The sequence below is a fragment of the Podarcis filfolensis genome (genome assembly GCF_964270895.1).
Source record: "Podarcis filfolensis genome assembly, chromosome: 16".
In the NCBI taxonomy this organism is placed as follows: Eukaryota; Metazoa; Chordata; class Lepidosauria; order Squamata; family Lacertidae; genus Podarcis; species Podarcis filfolensis.
In genome coordinates, this window is record NC_139620.1 from 29,208,837 (window position 1) to 29,232,194 (window position 23,358).

At 47.5% G+C, this 23,358-nt stretch overlaps 1 protein-coding gene across 1 annotated transcript in view; it reads right to left on the bottom strand.

Moving 5' to 3' along the window:
• Positions 1–23,358, bottom strand: part of HIRA (histone cell cycle regulator) — a 61,857-nt gene that overhangs the window by 15,751 nt on the left and 22,748 nt on the right. The window contains exons 8-15 of the mRNA XM_083589867.1: positions 21,484–21,651; positions 19,683–19,796; positions 17,114–17,184; positions 13,478–13,583; positions 12,356–12,574; positions 10,630–10,715; positions 9,200–9,394; positions 6,666–6,836 (exon numbers count right to left, since the gene is read on the bottom strand). Coding sequence (XP_083445993.1) covers positions 6,666–6,836; positions 9,200–9,394; positions 10,630–10,715; positions 12,356–12,574; positions 13,478–13,583; positions 17,114–17,184; positions 19,683–19,796; positions 21,484–21,651 — 1,130 coding nt within the window. The remainder of the gene's footprint in view (positions 1–6,665; positions 6,837–9,199; positions 9,395–10,629; positions 10,716–12,355; positions 12,575–13,477; positions 13,584–17,113; positions 17,185–19,682; positions 19,797–21,483; positions 21,652–23,358) is intronic.

Consider the following 23,358-nt stretch of genomic DNA (forward strand, 5'->3'; position numbering starts at 1 on the left):
CAGTCCCATATAGTCTATCACTTTCATCTGCCATTCTTCCACGGTGGGTAGATCTTGTGTCTTCCAATACTTTGCGATGAGTATTCTTGCTGCTGTTGTAGCATACATAAAAAATGTTCTGTCCTTCTTTGGCACCAATTGGCCGACCATACCCAGGAGAAAGGCCTCTGGTTTCTTCAGGAAGGTATATTTAAATACCTTTTTCATTTCATTATAAATCATTTCCCAGAAGACGGCCCTGGTATCTCTAGAAGGGTACCATCTCCTCTGACTGGCAAAGGTGCTCCAAGGTCTCAGGGAGAGAGGGGACTTTTCCAAGCCTGCTAACCAATACCCTTTTAACTCAGGGATTGGTAAACGTTGGCCCTGCAGATGTTGTTGGATTACAACTCTCTTCATCCCTCACCACTGGCCACGCTGGTTGAGATGATGGGAGTTGTAGTCGCAACAACATCTGGAGAACCAAGGATGAGAGAAGTTGCTCCAAACACACAGCATAGCAATTAGCCATGTGTGATAATGATAATTTCATTTATCAGTCGCTTTTTGCAACGACAAAAGCGAAGTGGCTTGGCAAAAATTAAAAGCTACACACGTGAAAAACCTGAGGAATAATTAAAAACACATACAATAGAAAATGCATAAGGTGCTCATCCAGCAACATATTAGTAAGGACCCCAGTAAAAGATGGGCACAACCACAGGAGACATTAATTAACTGAAGGCCTGAGAAAAGAATTATCCTGGCACTTAACAGCTGACAGAAATGGGGCCAGGCATGTCTCTCAGATGAAGATGGCAGGATCTGGGCTGATTCGTGGGGGTGGGAGTGGCCTAATGATTAAAAATCCACACGTTTTCAAACAACATTTGGAGACTTTTAGTTTAGAGGAATGGCAAAGAAGAGAAGACATGATAAAGGTATATAAAATGGTGCATGGCGTTGGGACAGTGGATAGAGAAACATTTTTCCCCTTCTCTCACAATGCTAGAACCCAGGGCCATCCAATGAAGTGGAACCCTGGACAATTCAGGGCAGACAAAGTACATTTGTACCTTGGATCTCAAACGCCTTGGCTCCCGAACAAACCGGCTCCTGAACGATCGAAACCCGGAAGTGAGTGTTCTGGTTTTTGAACAGTTTTCAGAAGCCGAACGTCCGGCGCAGCTTCCGATTGGCTGCAGGACACTCCTGTAGCCAATCGAAAGCCGCACATTGGTTTTCGAACGGTTCCGGGAGTCAAACGGACTCCCAGAACGCATTCTGTTCAAGAACCAAGGTACGACTGTACTTTTTCACGTAGCGCACAGTAGAATTACGGAGATCACTCCAACAAGAAGTAGTGATGGTTATCAATTTAGACGGCCTTAAAAGATGGTTATATACAAATTCCACGCAGGCTAAAGCTATCAACGGCTACTGGCCATGAGGACTATGTTCTTCTCCCTCCACTGTTGGGGGCGGTAAGCCTCTGAACGCCAGTCGTTGGGAATCACAAGTGGTGAGACTGCCGTTGCACTCAGCTCCTGCTTTTGGGCTTCCCATACACACTGGGTTGGCTACTTTGAGAACAGGATGTTGACTAGGTGGGCTAATGGCCAGGTTCAGCAGCAAGCACTTTGGATGTAGCGTTAGCAGCAGCAGTAAGGACAAAATAAAGGTAAAGGTAAAGGTAAAGGTACACCTGACCTTTAGGTCCAGTCGTGGCCAACTCTGGGGTTGCGGCGCTCATCTCGCTTTATTGGCCGAGGGAGCCGGCGTACAGCATCCAGGTCATGTGGCCAGCATGACTAAGCCGCTTCTGGCGAACCAGAGCAGCGCACGGAAACGCCGTTTACCTTCCCGCTGGAGCGATACCTATTTATCTACTTGCACTTTGACGTGCTTTCGAACTGCTAGGTTGGCAGGAGCAGGGACCAAGCAACAGGAGCTCACCCCATCGCGGGGATTCGAACTGCCAACCTTGTGATCGGCAAGTCCTAGGCTCTGTGGTTTAACCCACAGCGCCACCCACATCCCGACAAAATGCACTACTCTAAACATGGTGGGAACGGCCATCCCATTCAGGACACAAATTGGCTGAAACCTAAATGGCCAGTTACAGCTCAGATGCAACAGATGCTTCAGATCAGGAACGAGCAACCTGGGAACCTTTGGCCTTGCTGATGCAAGTTTAATCTGGTGTCCAACCACATATGGGCAGCCACAGCTTCTCCGTCCCAGCTAGAGATCCTGTGGTCTGAATATGGGACAAAGCAGGTGCATTGCCCTGACCTAGCCACTGTGATCCACGCGACGGTCACCTCCAGACTGGATTATTGTAACTCGCTCTACGTGGGGCTGCCCTTGAGACTGACCCAGAAACTCCAGCGGGTGCAGAATGCCATGGCGAGACTCCTTATGGGGTCCTCGCTGTGGGATCACATTCACCCGGTGCTATACCAGCTGCACTGGCTCCCGGTGGAGTACAGGATCAGGTTTAAGGTGCTGGTTTTAACCTTTAAAGCCCTTCACGGCCTAGGACCCTTGTACCTACGGGACCGCCTCTCCTGGTATGTCCCACGGAGGACCTTACGGTCTTGGAGGTCCCGGGCCTCAAGGAGGTTAGACTGGCCTCAACTAGAGCCAGGGCTTTTTCGGCTGTGGCTCCAATCTGGTGGAATGCTCTGTCACAAGAGACTAGGGCCCTGCAGGACTTGACATCTTTCCACAGGGCCTGCAAGATGGAGCTGTTCCACCAGGCCTTTGGTCAGGGCACAGCCTGACCCCCTCCTTCTGTAATCCTCACAGAACTCTAGCCCAATGGTTGCCATTAATCTGATTTGAACTGATTTTATAATGAAATGATTTTAGAATGTTGTATCATTTTACTGTTGTTAGCAGCTCTGAGCCTGGCTTCAGCTGGGGAGGGCAGGATAGAAATAAAATATTTATTATTATTATTATTATTATTATTATTATTATTATTATTATTATTATTATTTTATATGGTCTTTAGGTGAAAACTAGGCCTTAATGGCTACAAATGCACACAGGGACAGTCTCCTGAAAAACAGAGGAAGACTGCAATGTGGTATGATTACAAAGCATTCTTATATATTTCTATAATAATAATAATAATAATTTTTTATTTATACCCCGCCCTCCCCAGCCAAGGCCGGGCTCAGAGCGGCTTACAAGCAATAATAAAAACAAGATGAATGATTACAACTTAAAAACAAAAATAAAATACAACATTAAAATAATGGAACATTAAAATATTAAAATGTAGCCTCATCGCAGGAGGAGAAGGAAAAGAAAAAAGAGAGAGGGAGGGAGGGAATCAAATTGGCTCCAAGCCAAAGGCCAGGCGGAACAACTCTGTCTTACAGGCCCTGCGGAAAGAAATCAGATCCTGCAGGGCCCTGGTCTCATGAGGCAGAGCGTTCCACCAGGCCGGAGCCAGAGTTGAAAAGGCCCTGGCTCTGGTTGAGGCCAATCTAACTTCCTTAGGGCCTGGGACCACTAGGGTGTTGTTATTTATGGACCTTGAGGCTCTCCGTGGGGCATACCAGGAGAGGCGGTCCCGTAGGTACGAGGGTCCTAGGCCGTGAAGGGCTTTAAAGGTCAAAAGCAGCACCTTAATTCTGACCCTGTACTCCACCGGGAGCCAGTGCAGCTTGAAAAGCACTGGGTGAATATGCTCCCATGGCAGAGACCCCGTGAGGAGCCTCGCTGCAGCATTCTGTACCCGCTGGAGTTTCTGGGACAGCTTCAAGGGCAGCCCCGCGTAGAGCGAATTACAGTAGTCAAGCCTGGAGATGACCGTCGCATGGATCACTGTCGCCAGGTCGGGGCGGGAAAGGTAGGGACCAACTGCTTGATGCGGCGAAGGTGGAAAAATGTCGCCTTGGCTGTTGCTGTAACTTGCGCCTCCATGGAAAGGGAGGCATCAAGGATTACACCCAAACTCTTAACGGAAGGCAATGGCACTAATTGGGCCCCCGCAAGAGAAGGGAGTTGGTCTCTCATCCCCATGCCATCCCGACCTAGCCATAGGACCTCTGTCTTCGAAGGATTTAGTTTCAATCGGCTCCCACGAAACCATCCAGCCACAGCTTCCAAGCATCTGGTCAGTGTGTCCGGGGCCGAGTCGGTGTGGCCATCCATCAGCAGATAGAGCTGAGTGTCATCAGCATATTGGTGACAGCCCAGCCCAAAGCTCCGGATAATCTGGGCAAGGGGGCGCATAAAGATATTAAAAAGCATCGGGGAGACAATTGCGCCCTGCGGCACTCCACACACCAAGGAGTGGCGCGACGACATTTCCCTCCCTAGTGCCACCCTCTGTCCCCGACCAGAGATAAAAGAGCACAACCAGTTACGGGCTATGCCCTGTATCCCCACGTCTGCGAGGCAGTGGTCCAGAAGATCATGATCGACCATGTCAAAGGCTGCTGACAAATCTAAAAGGATCAGCAGTCCTGACCTGCCTCGATCCAGTTGTCTACAGAGGTCATCTGTTAGGGCAACCAGAGCCGTCTCCGTCCCAAAACCAGGACGGAAACCGGACTGAAATGGATCTAATGCCGATGTTTCCTCCAGAAACCTACCAAGCTGTTCAGCAACCGCTCTCTCAATTACCTTACCCAGGTATGGAAGATTTGAAACTGGGTGGTAATTGGATAGGTCTAAGGGATCTAATGAAGTTTTCTTTAAGAGTGGACACACCACTGCTTCCTTCAGTTCCCCTGGGAATGTCCCCGTGTCAAGGGACAAATTGATAATTTCAACCAGGGCGGTCCGCGCAACATCTGGACACTCCCTAATCAGCCAAGACGGGCACGGATCAAGGAGGCAGGTGGTGGGCCTACCAACTTGGAGGAATCTATCCACATCAGTAGGGAGTATCCGATCGAAATGGTCCAACACTGGACCTGAAGTCAGTCGAGGGGCCTCCAGTTCAGTCACTGTATCTAAATTGGCAGGGAGGTCACGGCGGAGCAACAGGACTTTCTCCGCAAAAAAGCTCGCGAATGCCTCACAGCTGTGGGTCGAATTTGTGCTTAAATTTGGTTGTCCTCCTAAGGACGTTATTGACCTAATTATTCTAAAAAGTTGTGCCGGGCGAGAGCTAGCGGATGCAATGGAAGCTGCAAAGTAAGATTTCTTAGCAGCTTTCATAGCCATCTCATAGGCTTTCATAAGCGTCCTATAAGATGTTCTTGAGGCTCCGTCACGAGTCCGTCGCCATACTCACTCTAGCCGTCTGAGATCCCGCTTCATTTTCCGGAGCTCCTCAGTAAACCAAGGTGCCCGGTTTCGACGGGGTCGCAGAGGGCGCTTAGGCGCGATCTCATCAATGGCTGCCAAGAGCCGGTTATTCCAGTCCTCAACAAGGTCATCTAATGAGTCGCCAGGAGGAGCAGGGTTCCGCAAGGCTTGTCGGAATCAATCAGGATCCATCAGTTTTCGCGGACGAGCCCAAATGGGTTCGCCACCCGAGCCAGGGAGCAGCGGGAAGTCAATCTTGGCTTTCAGAGCGTAGTGATCAGACCATGGCACTTCCACAGCGGGGAGCATGATCACATCTATGCCAGCCCCAAAGATCAGATCCAGCGTGTGGACTGCTTGATGAGTGGGGCCCAAAACAAACTGGGAGAGCCCTAGTGTTGCCATGGAAGTCACTAGGTCCAGAGCCTGTGAGGAGGGAGCGGCATCGGCATGGACGTTGAAGTCTCCCAAAACCAGTAGGTTTGGGAACTCCAAGGCCCAGCCCGCCACCACCTCCAGCAGGTCTGACAGGGTGGCTGCAGGTGTGCTGGGTGGTCGGTACACCAGCCAGACAGCCAAGCTCTCCTTGGTGCCCCACACAAGACCAACACATTCAATGCCGGAGATCGCCGGTGATGCCAGAGCTCTGAAAGAGCAATCCTCCCGGAATAACAACGCTACTTCTCCCCCCCCCCCCGACCCACAGTCCGCGATTGATGGAGGACAGAGAAACCTGGGGGTGTTATCTCATGTAGGGAGACTACTTCGCCTTCCCGTACCCAGGTCTCCGTCACGCAAGCCAGGTCAATCCCCTGCGAGACAAAAAAGTCGCGCATGGTGGCGGTTTTGTTGCCTATGGACCTGGCATTGCACAACAAAACATTCTTTGTTTTAGAGGAATTGTGAGTCTCAATAATGGTCTTCTGGCTCTTTGCACCTCGTTTTCTCCTTCAGGCAGGCATTCTCAATAATATTTCTGTGTATATATTTTAGGAATCTTCTAGCTCCTCTGAATACCCCTCCCTAACTTTCCATTTTTAATAATATGTGATTGAATACATTCTTCAATGTCCTTCTTTATTAACTTCTGAATAAACACGCATTCTTCAGTGTCTTCATTCATTAACTTTTGATTAATTGTCTTATTCATTAGTTGTTTCTTCCTTGCTCAGTAGCCTAAGGTTAATTATAATGTTCTGCCTAGCTGATTTATTGCATTCCTATAACGTGCCACGGTGCAGGTTTCCATGGTTATTGCCCATATACTTTTTTTCTGCTGGGAAGGGTTAGCGAAAGTTCATTTGCATGTACCAGGCTACACAACAAGAAAACGGGAGTCTTAAGAAAAATGCAGCTTTGGTGAAAGTGCAATTTCCTCCTTCACTCTCACCTGGGCACAGCTCATTCCTCACCTGTCTATGGCAATCTGATTTGTGTGTGTTATGGCAGAAGTCCCTGAGGTGGCTTTGGATCGCTCCGTGAATCTCGAATCAAACGCTTTCATTGGCTCTATCTTGGAAGAGGCTGGCAGCACAGAGGGCGAAGATGCAGGGGGAGCAGCTGAAGCAGAGGTAGCATTTACACTGTAAGAAAAGGAAGAAAAAGCTGAGTTAGGGCAATATATATTGGAGGGGGGGGGAGTGTTCTACAGGCCAACAAAACACCAAAATGAAATGGCGACATCAATCCCCACTGTTTCACCTCAGTCCCCAGGATGGAAGCTGTTTTTCATCCTAACATGGTACATCTTGGGTAAAGTGGCCCCTTCTGCCCCTCTGGGTACCGTATTTTTTGCTCTATAAGACTCACTTTTCCCCTCCTAAAAAGTAAGGGGAAATGTGTGTGCGTCTTATGGAGCGAATGCAGGCTGCACAGCTATCCCAGAAGCCAGAACAGCAAGAGGGATTGCTGCTTTCACTGCGCAGCGATCCCTCTTGCTGTTCTGGCTTCTGAGATTCAGAATATTTTTTTCTTGTTTTCCTCCTCCAAAAACTAGGTGCTTCTTATGGTCTGGTGCATCTTACAGAGCGAAAAATACGGTAATTGGAAGGGCCTCCAGCTGAGTGAAGAGAACTGGAATGAAGCCACTGGAAGCCAGTGACTTGCCTTGTCCCTCCCCATGCCTTCCAGGTACTTCTTTGGGAAGGTTATTTATAAATTTCATTTTATGAAATTACAGTGCTACCTTGGTCCTCAAACTTAATCCGTTCCGGGAGTCCGTTTGACTCCCGAAACCATTCAAAAACCAAGGCATGGCTTCCGATTGGCTGCAGGAGCTTCCTGCTCTCAAGCGGAAGCCACGTCGGATGTTCGGCTTCTGAAAACCGTTCGCAAACCGGAACACTTACTTCTGGGTTTGCGGCATTCGGGAGCCGATTTGTTTGACAACTAAGCCATTCTAGAACCAAGGTACCCCTGTATATAAAACAGGGAGAACAATTATAACAACGGGCAAAAATTAAAAGATGAAAAAGGAAACTATAAAATGTGCATGCGGAATGAGTAGTTGCACGTGAGTTAAAATAACAAAGGGAAAGTAAAGACTATCAACTTCCAACAGATCATCAGGTATAGTTCCATAATTGCCAGGCTTGTGATGAAGGTACTTTTGACGCCTCTGCATCTAGCACTTTGCATGCTAGCAGGTGTAGAAAATCTGGCTGGTGTTTTCTGCACGTCTCACTTCTGATGAAGTGGCTTGTGATTATATCACCATGAATTCCCGACTGCACTGGAAAGAGTTTACTGTATCTGACTCCAGCTTATGTATTTAAACAACTGATAAGTAATACCAACCAATATTGTCGAGTGTGGGATATTGCCACATAGACCAATGGTCTGACTCCGTATAAGGCAACTTTCTATGTTCCTAGACTATTTTTGTGACAAACTTAAAATATTATCAAGTTGGCAAGTGATGCAAGCAGACCCTTAATGGGTCTGTGTGTGCTTTCGAGAATCCCACAAAGTTAAGACTGCACACACACACACCATACATTCAAAGCACGTGGCTTATCCAATAGAATCCTGGGGATTGCAGTTTACCTTTCAGAGTTACCCTTAACAAACTACTGTTCCCAGAATCCTTGGGAGTGTTGCTGTTGTGTGTTTTAAATGCATTGTTCGTACACAGCCTCAGTTTATGATTACAGTATTTTTTGCTCTATAAGATGCACTTTTCCCCTCCTAGAAAGTAAGGGGAAATGTGTGTGCGTCTTATGGAGCGAATGCAGGCTGCGCAGCTTTTGCTGAAGCCAGGAGAGCAAGAGGGATTGGTGTGCACTGATCCCTCTTGCTCTCCTGGCTTCAGGGACAGCCTCCCGAAGCCTCCTGAGCAGAGCGGGAGCGCTCCCACTGTGCTCAGGAGGCTTCGCGTTGCTTTTGCTGAAGCTAGGAGAGCAAAAGGGATCAATCTCTCTTGCTCTCCTGGCTTCGCTTCGCTGGAGAGCCACTGCGCAGCTTTCCCTCTCTGTGCAGCGCCCCTTCAGCGAAGCGGGAGGAGAAACGGAGTCCCTTCCGTTTCTCCTCCCGCTTTGCTGGAGAGGCACTGAGCAGAGAGGGAGAGAACATTTTTTTTTCTTGTTCTCCTCCTCTAGAACTAGGTGCGTCTTATGGTCGGGTGCGTCTTATAGAGCGAAAAATACGGCGGTGGTTAAGTGGTGTATGACTATTTCCCTGTAACCATTTAACATAGTCCCAAGAGAGATTCCCCCCCCCCCCTTCTGTTGCGTTGTTAGAACTACACAGAATGTTTTTTTTCCAAACACATTTTCAAATCACTGAGGATCAGTGAGAGGCAATATGAAAGTTATTGCCGTGATGGGCTCATTCAGAAACACAAAATCATAGCTAACAAGAGTCGCAGAGCGACCGACATGCAGTGCATGGACAGAGCCCCCAAGTCACAAAAAGTCAGAAGATGAGATCTCCGTTGCCCAGTACTGACCCATCTTTGTTGCCTGCGTCTTCGGTTGGTTTAACACTCACTGCCACCGGCTCTAAGGCAGGCTTAGACGTGCAGAGGATATTGGTTGCATTGTAATCTAATGACATCAGCTGATTGGTTTGAGAAGCTGACATCATTGAGCCTGCTAAGGATCCAGATATAGGAATACTATTGAAAAAAGCTGTAGAAAAATCTCTGTTTTCCGGGGGGAAACAAACAGACAACAGTCAAGAGATTAGCTGGATTATATACGTGCCACATAATCGAAGGTGTATACATTTTGAACACAAATGTATGCATTGAATTATATAATAAAAAGGAGGAAGAGATTGTATCTAAAGTAGCTCTAAGAGACACGTTCAATCAGCACAAAGATATATGCTGCATGCAGAGTCAGAGGTGAGTACATCAACCTCCTTCTGGGATTCTCAGCATATCTGAGTCACACAATCAGAAATGGCTGCGTTCGATTTGGCATTGCCGTTTTCACCATTGTAGCAACTGCCCCCCACCCTTGTGGTGTCAGAAACAGTCGGAGGCTACCAGTTCATGCAGGGAACTTGAAATTCCCGGGAAGTCTTCCCAAGGGTAGTCCCAGGTACAGTACACCGCAGTAGTCAATGGGTTTGGCAGTTACCAGGGTGTGAACAATGGCAATCAGCCTGCAGACCCTGAAAGAACCTAAACTGCTTAGGTCTAGGTTATCTGAAGAACTTGCACAGGGCTTCCACTTACATAAGTCATTAGCTGACTCTCACCCTGAATCTTTAAGAAGCATCAATAACTTAGAAAAAGTGCATACATCAAAAGACAAGTTGCAGAGTAGTATAGAAGTATTTTCACAACAGGAAGACATGAGGGTTTCTTTTTAAGTATACAAATGATTTAAGAAAATCTCAACGGAAGGAAATATAAAGCCTGTCATTTTATATTTCATAGATAGATAGATAGATGATAGATAGATAGATAGATAGATAGATAGATAGATAGATAGATGATAGATAGATAGATGATAGATAGATAGATAGATGATAGATGATAAATAGATAGATAGATAGATAGATAGATAGATAGATAGATATAGACACGGGTGGCGCTGTGGTCTAAACCACTGAGCCTAGGGCTTGCCGATCAGAAGGTTGGCGGTTCGAATCCCCATAACGGGGTGAGCTCCCGTTGATCGGTCCCTGCTCCTGCCCACCTAGCAGTTTGAAAGCACGTCAACGTGCAAGTAGATAGATAGGTACCACTCCGGCGGGAAGGTAAACGGCGTTTCCGCTCCAGCGTTTCCGTGCACTGCTCCGGTTCACCAGAAGCGGCTTAGTCATGCTGGTCACACGACTCGGAAGCTGTCTGCAGACAAACGCCGGCTCCCTCGGCCTATAGAGTGAGAGGAATATATATATACACACACATACAGACATACATACCCAGTATCCAGCTGAGCTATGCAGAGAGGTGTGATTCTTCTCCGTCCATCTGCTGTCCGAGTCTCAACTTGTTTCTTTAAAAGATTCTGTTGGGGGGAAAGATGGCTGTTGGAACTTTTGCTTGTAATTGCTATAAAGGCCTATTGCAAAGCATCAAAAGTCTATAAACTGGACATTTTGTTTATTCAGATTGTTAAAATACTCCTACCCCTCCCACTCATATAAAACAATAAGGCCGCATAGGACCTTTACAATAAAACAGTTATAATAAAATGTAAGGTACCATAAAGAGAATACAAAATAATAACGATAGCCGGCTCATCATAAGAAAATTTGAGCAGGTAAATAGGCCTATTGTGATGAAAAAAGGCTTGAAGAGCTGTCTGAAAGTTAGCACTGATTACGCCTGCTGAATCTCCTAGAGCCCAAGTCCAAAACTCTGGATAAGCCCACTCCGCAGTTTCATGTAGATGTTAAATATCATAGGTGGTTTTCAACCCGCGTGCTGTGGCACCCTGGGGTCCCTTGAATGATGGTCAGGGGTGCTGTGGGCAACACTGGCCTCTGTCCCTCTTTCCTTCCCTCCCTCTGATGCCCTCTTGTGTCTCTGCCTCTCAAAGGCTTGCACAGCTGTTGGTTGCATTAGCCTTGGCTGCAAACTCTGTAGGCGAATGGTGTCTCTGGGGCTAGCCAGGGGGTGCTGGTTGCTAGGAACCAAGGCAGCCTTGGACTAAGCAAGCAAGCAGGCGAGGGAGCCCAGCCAGCAAGTCCGGCAGCTCTTGCTGTTGGGAATGGACAGACAAGTCCCAGGTGGCTGTGGGGCAGTGTGAGGAGGCACCTCTCTTTGGGGCGGGGGGGGGGGCAGCTCAGAGACCAGGGGCAGCGGCAGGGGCTGTCCGGAGGGGAGAGGACAGGAGGCTGAGAGAACACTCCACCAGGGTGTTCAAAAAAGGGTGAGAGGCTGCCAGCTCTGCAGGCAAGGGGTGACATTACTGGACTCCTGAGCCCCACAGTGGTGATGCAGAAAGAATGTACAGTGGTACCTCGGGTTACAGATGCTTCCAGGTTACAGACTCCGCTAACCCAGAAATAGTACCTCAGGTTAAGAACTTTGCTTCAGGATAAGAACAGAAATTGTGTGGCAGCAGCACGAGGCCCCATTAGTACCTCAGGTTAAGAACCGTTTCATGTTAAGAACGGACCTCCGGAATGAATTAAGTTCTTAACCTGAGGTACCACTGTAGCTGGTCAAGGGAGCCATGGATTCAAAAAGGTTTAAAACCTCGAACTTTGGGGATAAAACTGAACCCTGAGGAACCACACACCCTTAACTCGGACAGCAGCTCCAGTAGGATACCACGGTCAATGATATCAAAAGCCACTGAGAGGTAAGGAGAATGAAGAGGAACACATTTCCGCTGCCTCTGTCCCGACAGAGGTCATCATACAGGGCCACCAAAGCAGTTTCTGAGCCAAAACCCGGCCTAAACCCAGATTGAAATGGATCTAAGAAATGACTGAATTACTCAATGCCTCACCAAGGCTCCAGTTGTCCATGTCACAGCCTCTCCGGGACTAAGCATGAGGGGCTGGAGGTCTGTGTAAATGACACATGGGAACCACACCAACAACCCTTCTGTGCTGCGTCAAGGAGGAGCCAGATGCCAAACTTTCCCCTTTTGCAAAGGTGACATGAAGGAAAAGAACCACCATCAGAGTCACCTACCTTCCTAATGTCTTCCAAGCTCTCCCCATTCACCATGCTTGCTACTTTGGGAGCTGCTGCTGAGCCAGCTGCATCTCTCGCTGCTTCGTTCTTCTTTTCCACCTGCTGCTGCCTTTGCTGGTACTTCAGCATCTCTGGATTCTCAATTATAGCAGTAGACAGGTGTGCCTCGGTCATTATAGCCAAGCTCTTGCCATAAGTGGTCTGGTGGATGTTGCTCTAAGGGGCGCAAAGGTGAGAACACAAAAGCAGCCGCTTAAACTGCGTGCACGAATCTTGATCAAAAATGACAAAGGACTCGGGCAACGGACTGAATAGCCAAATAATGCAGAAACCTTCAGCTGTACTGACTCATTTATTTCCGGCTGCATTTGTCTGCCGGCTTTCACCATTATTTAGAAATGATTCAGGTGCTATGCAAAAATAAAGGCAGGAGACGGACTCTGAGAAAGAGGTTTAGAGTATGCAGACAGGAGGGACCAGAAGAGCAGAAAAGACAGTAGACTAAGTAAAAGCAAGAGATAAATGAGAATTTCTGAATGAAGCGATGGAGGACATTTCAAACACCAATGATTCTGTAGACTGAGCATGCAAAGCATGTACAACCCTACTAAGCTAGCCTTCTCCAGCCCAGTGCCCTGCAGATATTTTGGACAGCAAAACCCATTACCCCTGCCCAGTGGCCATACTGGGTGGGGGGTGATGGGGGGAGTCCAAAGCATCTGCCAGCTACCAGGTTGAGGAATGCTGCGCTGAGCTAATGGACATCCCCTTTCAATGATGGCAGAAAAAGGAAAGAAGACTTGAAAAGCATAGGGATGTACACACAAAAAAACAACAACAGGCATCTGTTGAGTGCAGGAATACATGCACATAACCTGTTCATAGTGCACCTGCCACATATTCCCAGCTGTGATCCAAAGGATGTGTTAGAACTGGCAATATGACCCCCACCCTGACAACACAAGGTTCTCCCATCCTTAAGATGCAACTGATCAGCACAGTTCTAACCATGTCTACTCAGAATCAAGTCCTGTTGAATCCAATCGGGATCACTCCCAGGTAAGTGAAGTTAGGGCTGCAGCCTTAATTAGCAAGCCCATACAAAATAGCGCAGGGTACCTTCTCTTCCTCGCTCAGAGGGTCGCCAAGCTCGTCTTGGGAAAAATCCAAAAACGCTACTGATCCATCCATGGAACACACCAAGATGCCAAGCCCATTTAAGGTCCTGGGAAGACAAAGATGGAGGATTTTTATTAGTACCTTAGACTGGAAAGAACAGCTCATGTAACTGGAAGACCAGTGGTTTGGTGGGATGTAGTTAACCTGCTGGCAAACCCAGGAACACACACACACAAACACACACACACACACGTTCTCACATCAACCAGCCTGCAAAATCATCAGGCATCCTGAATGATATTCCTGAGAAACTTCGTCGCAACTTAGCAAACCCAAGCAGAGTGCAGTATGCTTTCTGAGCCCAAGTACTCATCATATCCTGGGAGCTGCTGTAGAAGTTGCTCCTTCCTGCAACACCAGGATTAACATGGGGAGACCCAAGCACAGTGGGAGAAGTCCTCCTTGCAGCCCCTCCTCGTGCCAGCATGAGCCAAAGTTGACCGCTAGCAGAGTGAAACTCCACACAGCAGGTCTGGAACTTCTAACATGACCCTGGCGGAGCGGGAAAGACTGGCACTGCAGAAGCTCTCATGCCATCGAGGCAACAGGAATACCCAGACCTAACTTCCCTACCACTGAAGAAAGTCTTGCAGAAGATAAATGGGTGTTCAAATACCGCAGCAGGGAGCAGGATGAGAAACTCTAAGTTCTGGCCTTTTTTTGCATGTGCTCTTCAGATGGCCTTGGTTTTACACAGTTCAGCTTCAGAGCATGCACAAGCTGCACTCCTTAAGAAAGGAGTCTATTGCCATGGAACTGTGGTCAGAGGAATGGCTTTATGCATATGGGGCAGCAGGCAAATCATGCCCTACTGACCCTATGTTGTGCTGTCACCATTCCCTGTGCAGCTATTCAAAAATGGAAGCTGGCCGTCCATGTTGCTTTATACCATAACAGCGTGCTAACGGACCGACAAATCAGCCAAACACTCACAACACCATTTCAAGAGAAAGCGGGAACAACTGGCAAATGACTATGCTGCTGTCTGATGATCAATACCATAGTATTTCATACATGAGTAAATAATGGCCATTACAGAATTCATAAGATCAATAGGAAAAGACTGAGCCATCTCAAATACTTCCTTCCCACAACAAATTTCTGTATTATGTCTTCTTTTTTGCCAGGATACAAAAAGGCTCAGGCCAACAGTTTTTGAAACATATTCCAGAGACTCTGGAGGTTCTGCAGCAGCTTATTGGGAAATTCCCCAGTGAAAACAACAACAGATAAGCTTCCGGAAAGATAGCTTGTGGTGTGCTAATGCAAAATGTGTTAGGTGTGTTACAGACAGTACCAGCCTTCCCTGGGGCTCAGCAGGTGCTTTCTGCGTCAGCTTTTAAATGCCTGCTGAAAACTTTTCTATTCAGTCAGGCTTATGCCGGCAACTCAGAGCACATCTTTCCACAACAGTTATCCAATTTCACCTTTCTCATATGGTTTTTATTGTATGGTATTATGTACAGCTGTCGTGAAACTGTTTCAGTATTTTCTTTATGAATCAGCAGCAAGTAAATATTTCTTATAAATAAATAAAATAAACTCCTTGGGAATAAGTAGGATGCTCACAATGAAAACAGCCCGCTTTAAAGCAAACCTTTTTTCCCCCCTTTCCTTTTTAATAAACGCAAACAGGAAAAAAATGTAAATTCAAACCCTCAGATTTCCTCGGAGATGTTAACGTGCTTTACTTACTTGGGCGCTCACTAAACAAACCAGGCATGGCAACCTACCCTGACACCCGCCAGACTTCATTTGATTGCCGTTATCAGTTTTATGGATGGTTTCATTTTACTTTGCCGAAACCTTCTTGGGCATTTTACAGTGTTGTTCTCTCCTTTTAATGGGACTAAATTTGTGGTCTTACGTTATACTATTGGTATTACCGGTGTGTGTGTGTGTGTTTTTAGCAGGAACTCGGTGGAACTAAGTTCCCTCAATTTTTAAAAATTAAATAATAATCTCTTTTTTCTTTTTGTTTTGCCCTGGAATGGATACACACCCAATGCCTGAGCCAAAAATCCACCTATATCTGTAATCAATAAAGTTGTGGCCAATCCAGATCATTGTCTGCTTGAGTTTATTAATCGCATCTTACATTTAGCCACTACCTTGGGGGGGGGGGCGGCGGTGCTGCGACTGGGCCTGCTATAAACTAAACTAACTAACTAACTAACTTCGTGGTGACTTCCTCCACTTTTTTCCAGAAAAAAAAAGCCACTGGGAATTACTACTCTGGTTGTACACTCCGCCCCGAAAGCAATGCTGAAATCTGCAGCCTAAAAATCTTTTAAACAAAGGGGAAGGGAAGCACTTTTTCTAACCACCCACTTCCTGCTTAGGCACACCTTTTATTATCGTGCTGAGCTCAATTAAGGCCCAGATCATCAGCTTTGCTTCTCTTACCACCTAATCATTTCAAACCAGCAGAGGGAGCAACCAGAAAGAGGAGCGAGGGAACAGGCTTTTTACTGAAACTGAAGCAGCACTGCGGCGCCTTCAAGTGGCAGGGAGGTATCATTGCAATGTGGAATAAGAACATAAACATAAACCCTCCTGGGAGAGGGAGCTCCATAGTTGAACTGAGCGTTGTCAACTATGACTTGGAGTCCAGTCACCGCACCTGCCTTTCCAACCTGAACAAAGCCCCAGAAATTTATTCCATTTGTTTTTGCACTGCGCTGCAGTCTATTAGACTTCTTATTGTTTCTATGGCACTCACCATGGTGCCTTAAAGTAAAGGTAAAGGGACCCCTGACCGTTAGGTCCAGTCGTGGCCGACTCTGGGGCTGCGGCGCTCATCTTGCTTTACTGGCCGAGGGAGCCGGCGTACAGCTTCCGGGTCATGTGGCCAGCATGACTAAGCCGCTTCTGGGGAACCAGAGCAGCACACAGAAACGCCGTTTACCTTCCCGCTGGAGCGGTATCTATTTATCTACTTGCACTTTTATGTGCTTTTGAACTGTTAGGTTGGCAAGAGCAGGGACTGAGCAACGGGAGCTCACCCCGTTGCGGGGATTCGAACCGCCAACCTTCTGATTGGCAAGTCCTAGGCTCTGTGGTTTAACCCACAGCGCCACCTGCGTCCCTACCATGGTGCCTTAGCCACAAGCAAAAGACAAAATCAAGGATATGTTGTAAACCACAATGTTTTTATTTTGTTAAAAAAAATAGCTGAAAACTTGGGAAGCCATTACAGAATTAAATGGGAACTGATGGCTGACCACAAGGATACAGTTTAATGAAACTGCAGAATGACTGGGCTTGCTGCCAACAGGAGATCACTATTTCCCAGTGAACAGCAAAGGAAATATCTTTTGTCACAATCCAAGCCATATTTTGACAGCCAGTGTGGTGCAGTGGTTAGATCACTGGACTAACACCACGGAGACGCAAGTTCAAATCCCCACTCAAGTCATGAAGCTCATAGGTTGAACTTGAGCAACTCTCTTTCAGCCTGACCTACCACACAGGGCTGTTGCAAGGATAGAACGGAAGTGATGAGAGCAGTAGCCGCTACCTTGCTCTTGAGAGGAAAGGGGGAATTTAAAATGTAGTTAATGAGTAATATCTTACCATGAGATGTCCATGATTGACTTGTCAAACAGCTCATGTATGACAACCAAAGGCCTTTTCAGACACGTCAGCTAAACAACAGAAAGTTGCATGGTGGTTATTGTCATACACAAGTCTCACATCCCGTTCTCCAAGATCCATCAACATGTGGAAGATCATGAAACATATTAATTCATGCAAGCTGAATACCCAACAATGGAAAACCTAGAGTAAGGTGGTCCAACGCACAACCAATGGGCCACATGAGGCCCTCAAGGCCTTTTTTGGTGGCCCTCAACAACATCTGACACCACATGCCCCCCCCAGCCTTCGAGCTGTCTTCCCAAAGGCGGGTAAGCGAGGTGCTGGGCGTTGGGAAGGAGGCGTGAGGGCTCTGAGAGGGTCCTAAAGTCATCCTTCCTTCTTCCCAAAGCCTAGTTCGAGGCCTTGCTTCCCCCACTCCCTGCGTGACAAGGCAGTTTGCGGCCCACGGGTTCTGTGTTGGGCCGCCCTGACCTAGAAGGAGAGAGGGAGGGAAAGTGACGTTCCCAGTAAATCAGCAACTGGGCCATAATGCACCACACACTAGCAGAGACAGACATAACTCCTAGGAACAAGCATGGGTTTTACTGTTGAGACTCTCCCTGACCCCTAAGCTTCACTTTTTCACTGCTAAATATACAGGAACACAAGAAGCTGCCCTATATTGAGCAGAGCCGTCTTTTCCATTGGGTTTACTGGTGCGTTGCGCCAGGGCGCCGGCCTCTCAGGGGCGTCTCAGCGAGTGGGGGAGCTGCGCAGCTTTGCCGACGGCCTCCCCTTTCCCTCCTGCATGCCTGCCAGCTGCGCCCCATCAACAATATGGCTGGCAAGCATGCAGCTTCCTTGCCAAGCCTCCATGGGAGGAGAGCGATGCCCACAGAGGCTTGGGAAAAGGTTGACAACTCTGGGAAATGGGGTGGAGCGCCGGAGGAATCTTTGCACCACGGCGCCGGATATGCTTAAGTCTGATACTGATACTGTGAGTCTGACCACTGGCCAGTCTACCTCAGTATCGTCCACACTGACTGGCAATGGCTCTACAGGGTTTCCAAGCAGGGGTCTCTCCCAGCCCTAGCTGGCAATGCTGGGGATCAAACTTGCAATCTTCTGCTTGCAAGGCAGAAGCGCTATAACGGAACTACATCCCTTCTACCACTAACAGAAATTTGTTCCCTGCCACTGCCCATGTTCTCTTTCAGGAACTTAGCATATTCATCCAATTAAAAAATTATTTAGACTAGGGTTACCAGACGGTTCCCGGGGACAGTCCCTGGATTTGCAAATCTGTCCCCGGACAAATTCCGTCCCCAGAACGTCCCCAGATTTGCAAATCTGTCCCCGGGAAACGTGGCAGTGGCAGCCTCAGCAGTCCAGAGCCAGCCTGGTAGCGCAGTTGGCTCTGGCTGGCTTCAGGAGCTGCTTGCGGCACCCACCATTTTTCCTCTCCGGAAGTCCCCATATGATGTGTCTTGTGCGCAACACTTCATGTGGGGACTTCCGGAGAGGAAAAATGGCGGGTGCCACGGCCGCGAGTAGCTCCTGAAGCCAGCCAGAGCCAACTGCGCTACCAGGCTGGCTCTGGGCTGCTGACTATCGCCACCGCCGAAAGGGAACTAGGGACGTCCGGCGGTACAGATCTCCTGCCCCTTCCCCCTTTGTTTTGACTGATCAGGGGAGGCTTAGGAGTCGTGGGTGGGTAGCCGTTACCCAGTTTTTTAAAAAACTGTGCATTTATGTTTTACAGGGAGCGAAAGAAGGGCTTTGCACCTTTATACAATATGCATGTGTGCCTGGGGCCAGGGTCTTTTGCCTCACCATCCCCACTACTGACGCCCTGTCTGCACCTGGTCTGGCAGAGAAACCATGCGCCTTGTGCCCCTCCTGGGCAACAGCCACCTGCCCACGACTCCTGAGTCTCCCCTATCTGTCAAAACAAAGGGGGCAGGAGATGGGGAGGCTTAGGAGTCGTGGGTGGGTAGCCGTTACCCAGTTTTTTTAAAACTGCGCATTTATGTTTCACAGGGTGCAAAAGAAGGGCTTTGCACCTTTATACAATACGCATGTGTGCTTGGGACCAGGGTCTTTTGCCTCACCATCCCCACTACTGACTCCCTGTTGCTACTCAGCTTCAAAAAAAAAAAAAAAGTGTCCCCGGATTCATTGAGAAACATCTGGTAACCATAATTTAGACCTTACCATAAATAATTTAGAGCTTATCAACCAGCTAATTCAGTATCATTTAAGCTTTCTTTAAACAGCCACAACAGGGTGGTTGGTGGCAGTATTGTGATTTCCACAAGGGCCAGCCAGCCAGCACTCTCCGCAGCCTGATAGGAAGGCGGGAGAAAGGTGGCTTCATGATGGTCGCAAAGACTAGCCAATCAGCACTCTGCACAGCCGGCTTACAACCAGCTGCTCCTATGCATGATTCGATTAAGTCCATACACCTGTCCTAAAAGGCAGAACCAGAGTGGGGCCCACTGTTCAAGATACACGTCTACCTCAGCCTGAGCTGGGCCATGTCAGCTAGAACAGAAGACTTACTTACCCAGACAGAAAGAGACCGGTCTTTGCTGCCGACAGCACAGCAGCAATAAGGGTGGCTAGATTTGGTTGAGCTCCCATTCTTCTGCTTCTTTTTGAAGATTTTTGGATTGAATTTCTAGGAAAGGGAAGGGGAAACAACCAGAGGGTCCTCTTAAAAATTAATTTGCTTTAAGAAGCCGAGCTAAGGTGCAAAAGAGGACCGAGCAGGTATTTTTGGGCCTCGCTAAAACTTGTGTCAGGCATGACCCAAACAAAGAATTATATAAATCTCTCCTAACATGCCTATTCTGTGTATTTCTGGGATGGCTGCAATGAAATACAATTATTGCAAGAAAAAGAAAACGAAAAAAAGCTCTTTTGGCTCCCTCTTCCTCTCCTTCAAGACCTAAATAAATAGCTAAAATAAGCACATTTGTCACTTTTTGTTCCTGAAGCCTACGCTACTATTATCCTCCCCCCCAGCCACCCCATGCAAGACCTGGCTTAATAATTACCTAAAATAAGAGCAATTGTCTCTTCGGTTCTGCTTCACTTCTGTCTACGATCAGGACAGAGAGTAATTTAGACCATTTGGGGAAATTCTAGGGGTGGTGCCACACCTTAAAGAAATAACAGGGCACTGACCTGAAAATGGCCATGTTCTGCTATTGCTCCTGCACTATAGGACAACCTTCCCCCTGCCATACGCACAAGGTAGCAGCTTATCACCTGCTTCAGGTATCTTGTAAAGGTGTAGCTTTTTGCCTGACTGGTAAGATCAAGCCCTATCTTCATTTGTTTGAATGTCCTGCATTCCTGTTTTTATTTATTTCTATATGCTTTTATGTTTTATTTTTTAGTTCAATAACATTGTTTGTTTTTGATGCAGTACGTTGCTTAGTTTTTCAATACAGTGGTACCTTGGTTCTCAAACGTCTTGGTACTCAAACAACTTGGAACTCAAACACAGCAACCCCGGAAGTAAGTGTTCTGGTTTGCGAACTTTTTTCAGAAGCTGAATGTGCTCCATTTTGAGTGTTACGCTTCCAATCTGAGAGCCACACTTCCGTTTTGAGTGTTACACTGGGGTCCACCTATTTTTGCTATTTATTTTGGGGGTTTGTTTTCGTTTTTTGTTTTTGTTTTTGTGACTGTGTGGAACCCAGTTCAGCTTGCTGATTTATTGTGTGACTGCAGTACATTGTTTATTGCTTTCATTTTATGGATCAATGGTCTCGATAGATAGTAAAATTCATGTTAAATTGTTGTTTTAGGGGTTGTTTTTAAAAGGCTGGAATGGCTTAATCCATATTGCCTTACTTTCTATGGGAAAGTGCACCTTGGTTTTGGAACACTTTGGTTTTGGAACGGGCTTCCGGAATGGATTAAGTTTGAGAACCAAGGTACCACTCTGTGTGTGTACGTGTGTGTGTGCGCGCGCGCACGTACGTATATGAGTATGAGTATGTACAGTCATACCTCGGGATAAATACGCTTTGGGATGAATATTTTCGGGTTATGCTCCGCAGTGACCTGGAAGTAACGGAGCGCGTTACTTCCGGGTTTCACCGCGCACACATGCACAGACGCTCAAAATGATGTTACGTGCATGCGCGGAAGCACCGAAACGTGACTCGCGCACACGTAGATGCGCGAACACGGGTTACGTTTGCTTCAGGATGTGAACGGGGCTCCGGAACAGATCCCGTTCGCATCCCGAGGTACCACTGTATATATATATATATGTACGAGTGTGTGTGTGTGTGTGTGTGTGTGTGTGTATATATATAAGGTCATAAACACTTTTAAATAAATGAACCTACCACCACTGTCACTGCTTTGCGATGGCCAACAAAATCCATGTTGGTCTTCCACCCGTCTCGCTCAATGATCTGTGCCGTGGGACCAGAATTATTCATGGCATGAGCAGAGACGAGATAGTGTCCGTCGGGTGACCAGCTGAGACGTAAAACATGGGTCGTTCCTCCACACTGAAAAGTAAAATCAGGCCGCAGAAGGGACTGACCATCAATTTTGCCCAGGGTTCATGAATGATAAATGACACCCTTATCTGTAACCAGATTCAACACGTATTATCTGTCACTGGCATCATCTGGGGTGGCACTCACAGGTGCCCGTGTCACCCAACCACTTTGGCTTCCAGGAGGATAATGCTGCCAATAGCTACTAGCTGGGGATGCTGCATTCTACCTTCACTGTTGGAGGCAGTCCAACAGTGAATACCAGCCTCTGAATACCAGTTGTTGCTGTTGCATTCAGCTCCTGCTAGCAAGCATTTGCTTGGCCACTGTGAGAACAGGGTGCTGGGCTAGATGGGCCGTTGGCATTTTCCAGGAGGCTCCCTATATTTTCTTATGTTTTCAGAGGTTATGATTTGCAACCGTCTTAAGCCTATACTACGTGAACCCCCAGTTTCAGAATGCAGCAACTGGGGAGAACACACACTGAATTCTTAAGCTGTATGTGGGACAGAGAACAGCCATATGCACCCAAATATATATGGACCAAAACGGCACACGGTGTTCAGTTTGGAAATGATGGCACCTGTTCATTTCAAAGGCACCTGACTGAAGAAGGCAAAATCGGTCAGCTGCTACGGCTCAGCTCAGATCAAGAACAGGCCAGGAAGCAGGAGTTCAGTTAGGTGCTTTTAGACTACAGTCAAACCTCGGTTCTCAAACGGCTCCATTTTCTAACATTTCAGCTCCCGAACGCTGAAGTAAATGCTCCGGTTTTTGAACGTTTTTCAGAACCCGAATGTCCCGCACGGCTTCCGCTTGAGTGCAAGAAGCTCTTGCAACCGATCGGAAACCGTGCCTTGGTTGTCGAACGTTTTGGAAGTCAAACTGTCTTCCAGAACAGACTACGTTCGACAACCGAGGTTTGACTATATGAGATTAACAGATGTACATCTTTAGGGGCCTATGTGTACTACTTCAATTACTCTGCTGTGTTTGGGGTCCGTTCTACTTAATTGGCTGAGTGGGGCCCTGGATGTTTGGCGCAAAGTCCTGTCTTGGATGGCAGGTGTCTTGGACTCACACTTGCCCACTTCTCTTTGCAGACTGTAATTTCCTCCTCTCCCTAGATTGCAGGATGTGGACCGCCAAACAACGGTTTGCATTTGTCCTGCGAGCTAGAACTGCAAACCTGGGAGCCCTGACATCTTGATCTGAAGCTAGGGGTTGAATATGCATAAGGGACAGATAAATACCGTACTTTTTGCTCTATAAGACTCACTTTTTCCCTCCTAAAAAGTAAGGGGAAATGTGTGTGCATCTTATGGAGCAAATGCAGGCTGCGCAGCTATCCCAGAAGCCAGAACAGCAAGAGGGATTGCTGCTTTCACTTCGCAGTGATCCCTCTTGCTGTTCTGGCTTCTGAGATTCAGAATATTTTTTTTCTTGTTTTCCTCCTCCAAAAACTAGGTGCGTCTTGTGGTCTGGTGCGTCTTATAGATATGGTAGTCCCTTGTGGAGGTCTTGAAAGACATCTCTTGTACAAAGGTTTAAAATTACATTTTTTGCTCCTCCCACTTCTTCCTCCAGCCCTGCCCATCAATGGCCTGTGCCCCTCCACCTGGAAAGGAATGCAGCCCCTGTGCTAAAAAAGCTACCCCACATCTGCAGTTATGCTTGTTCATGGGATGAGTTGTTGAAATGGCTAACACAACACAC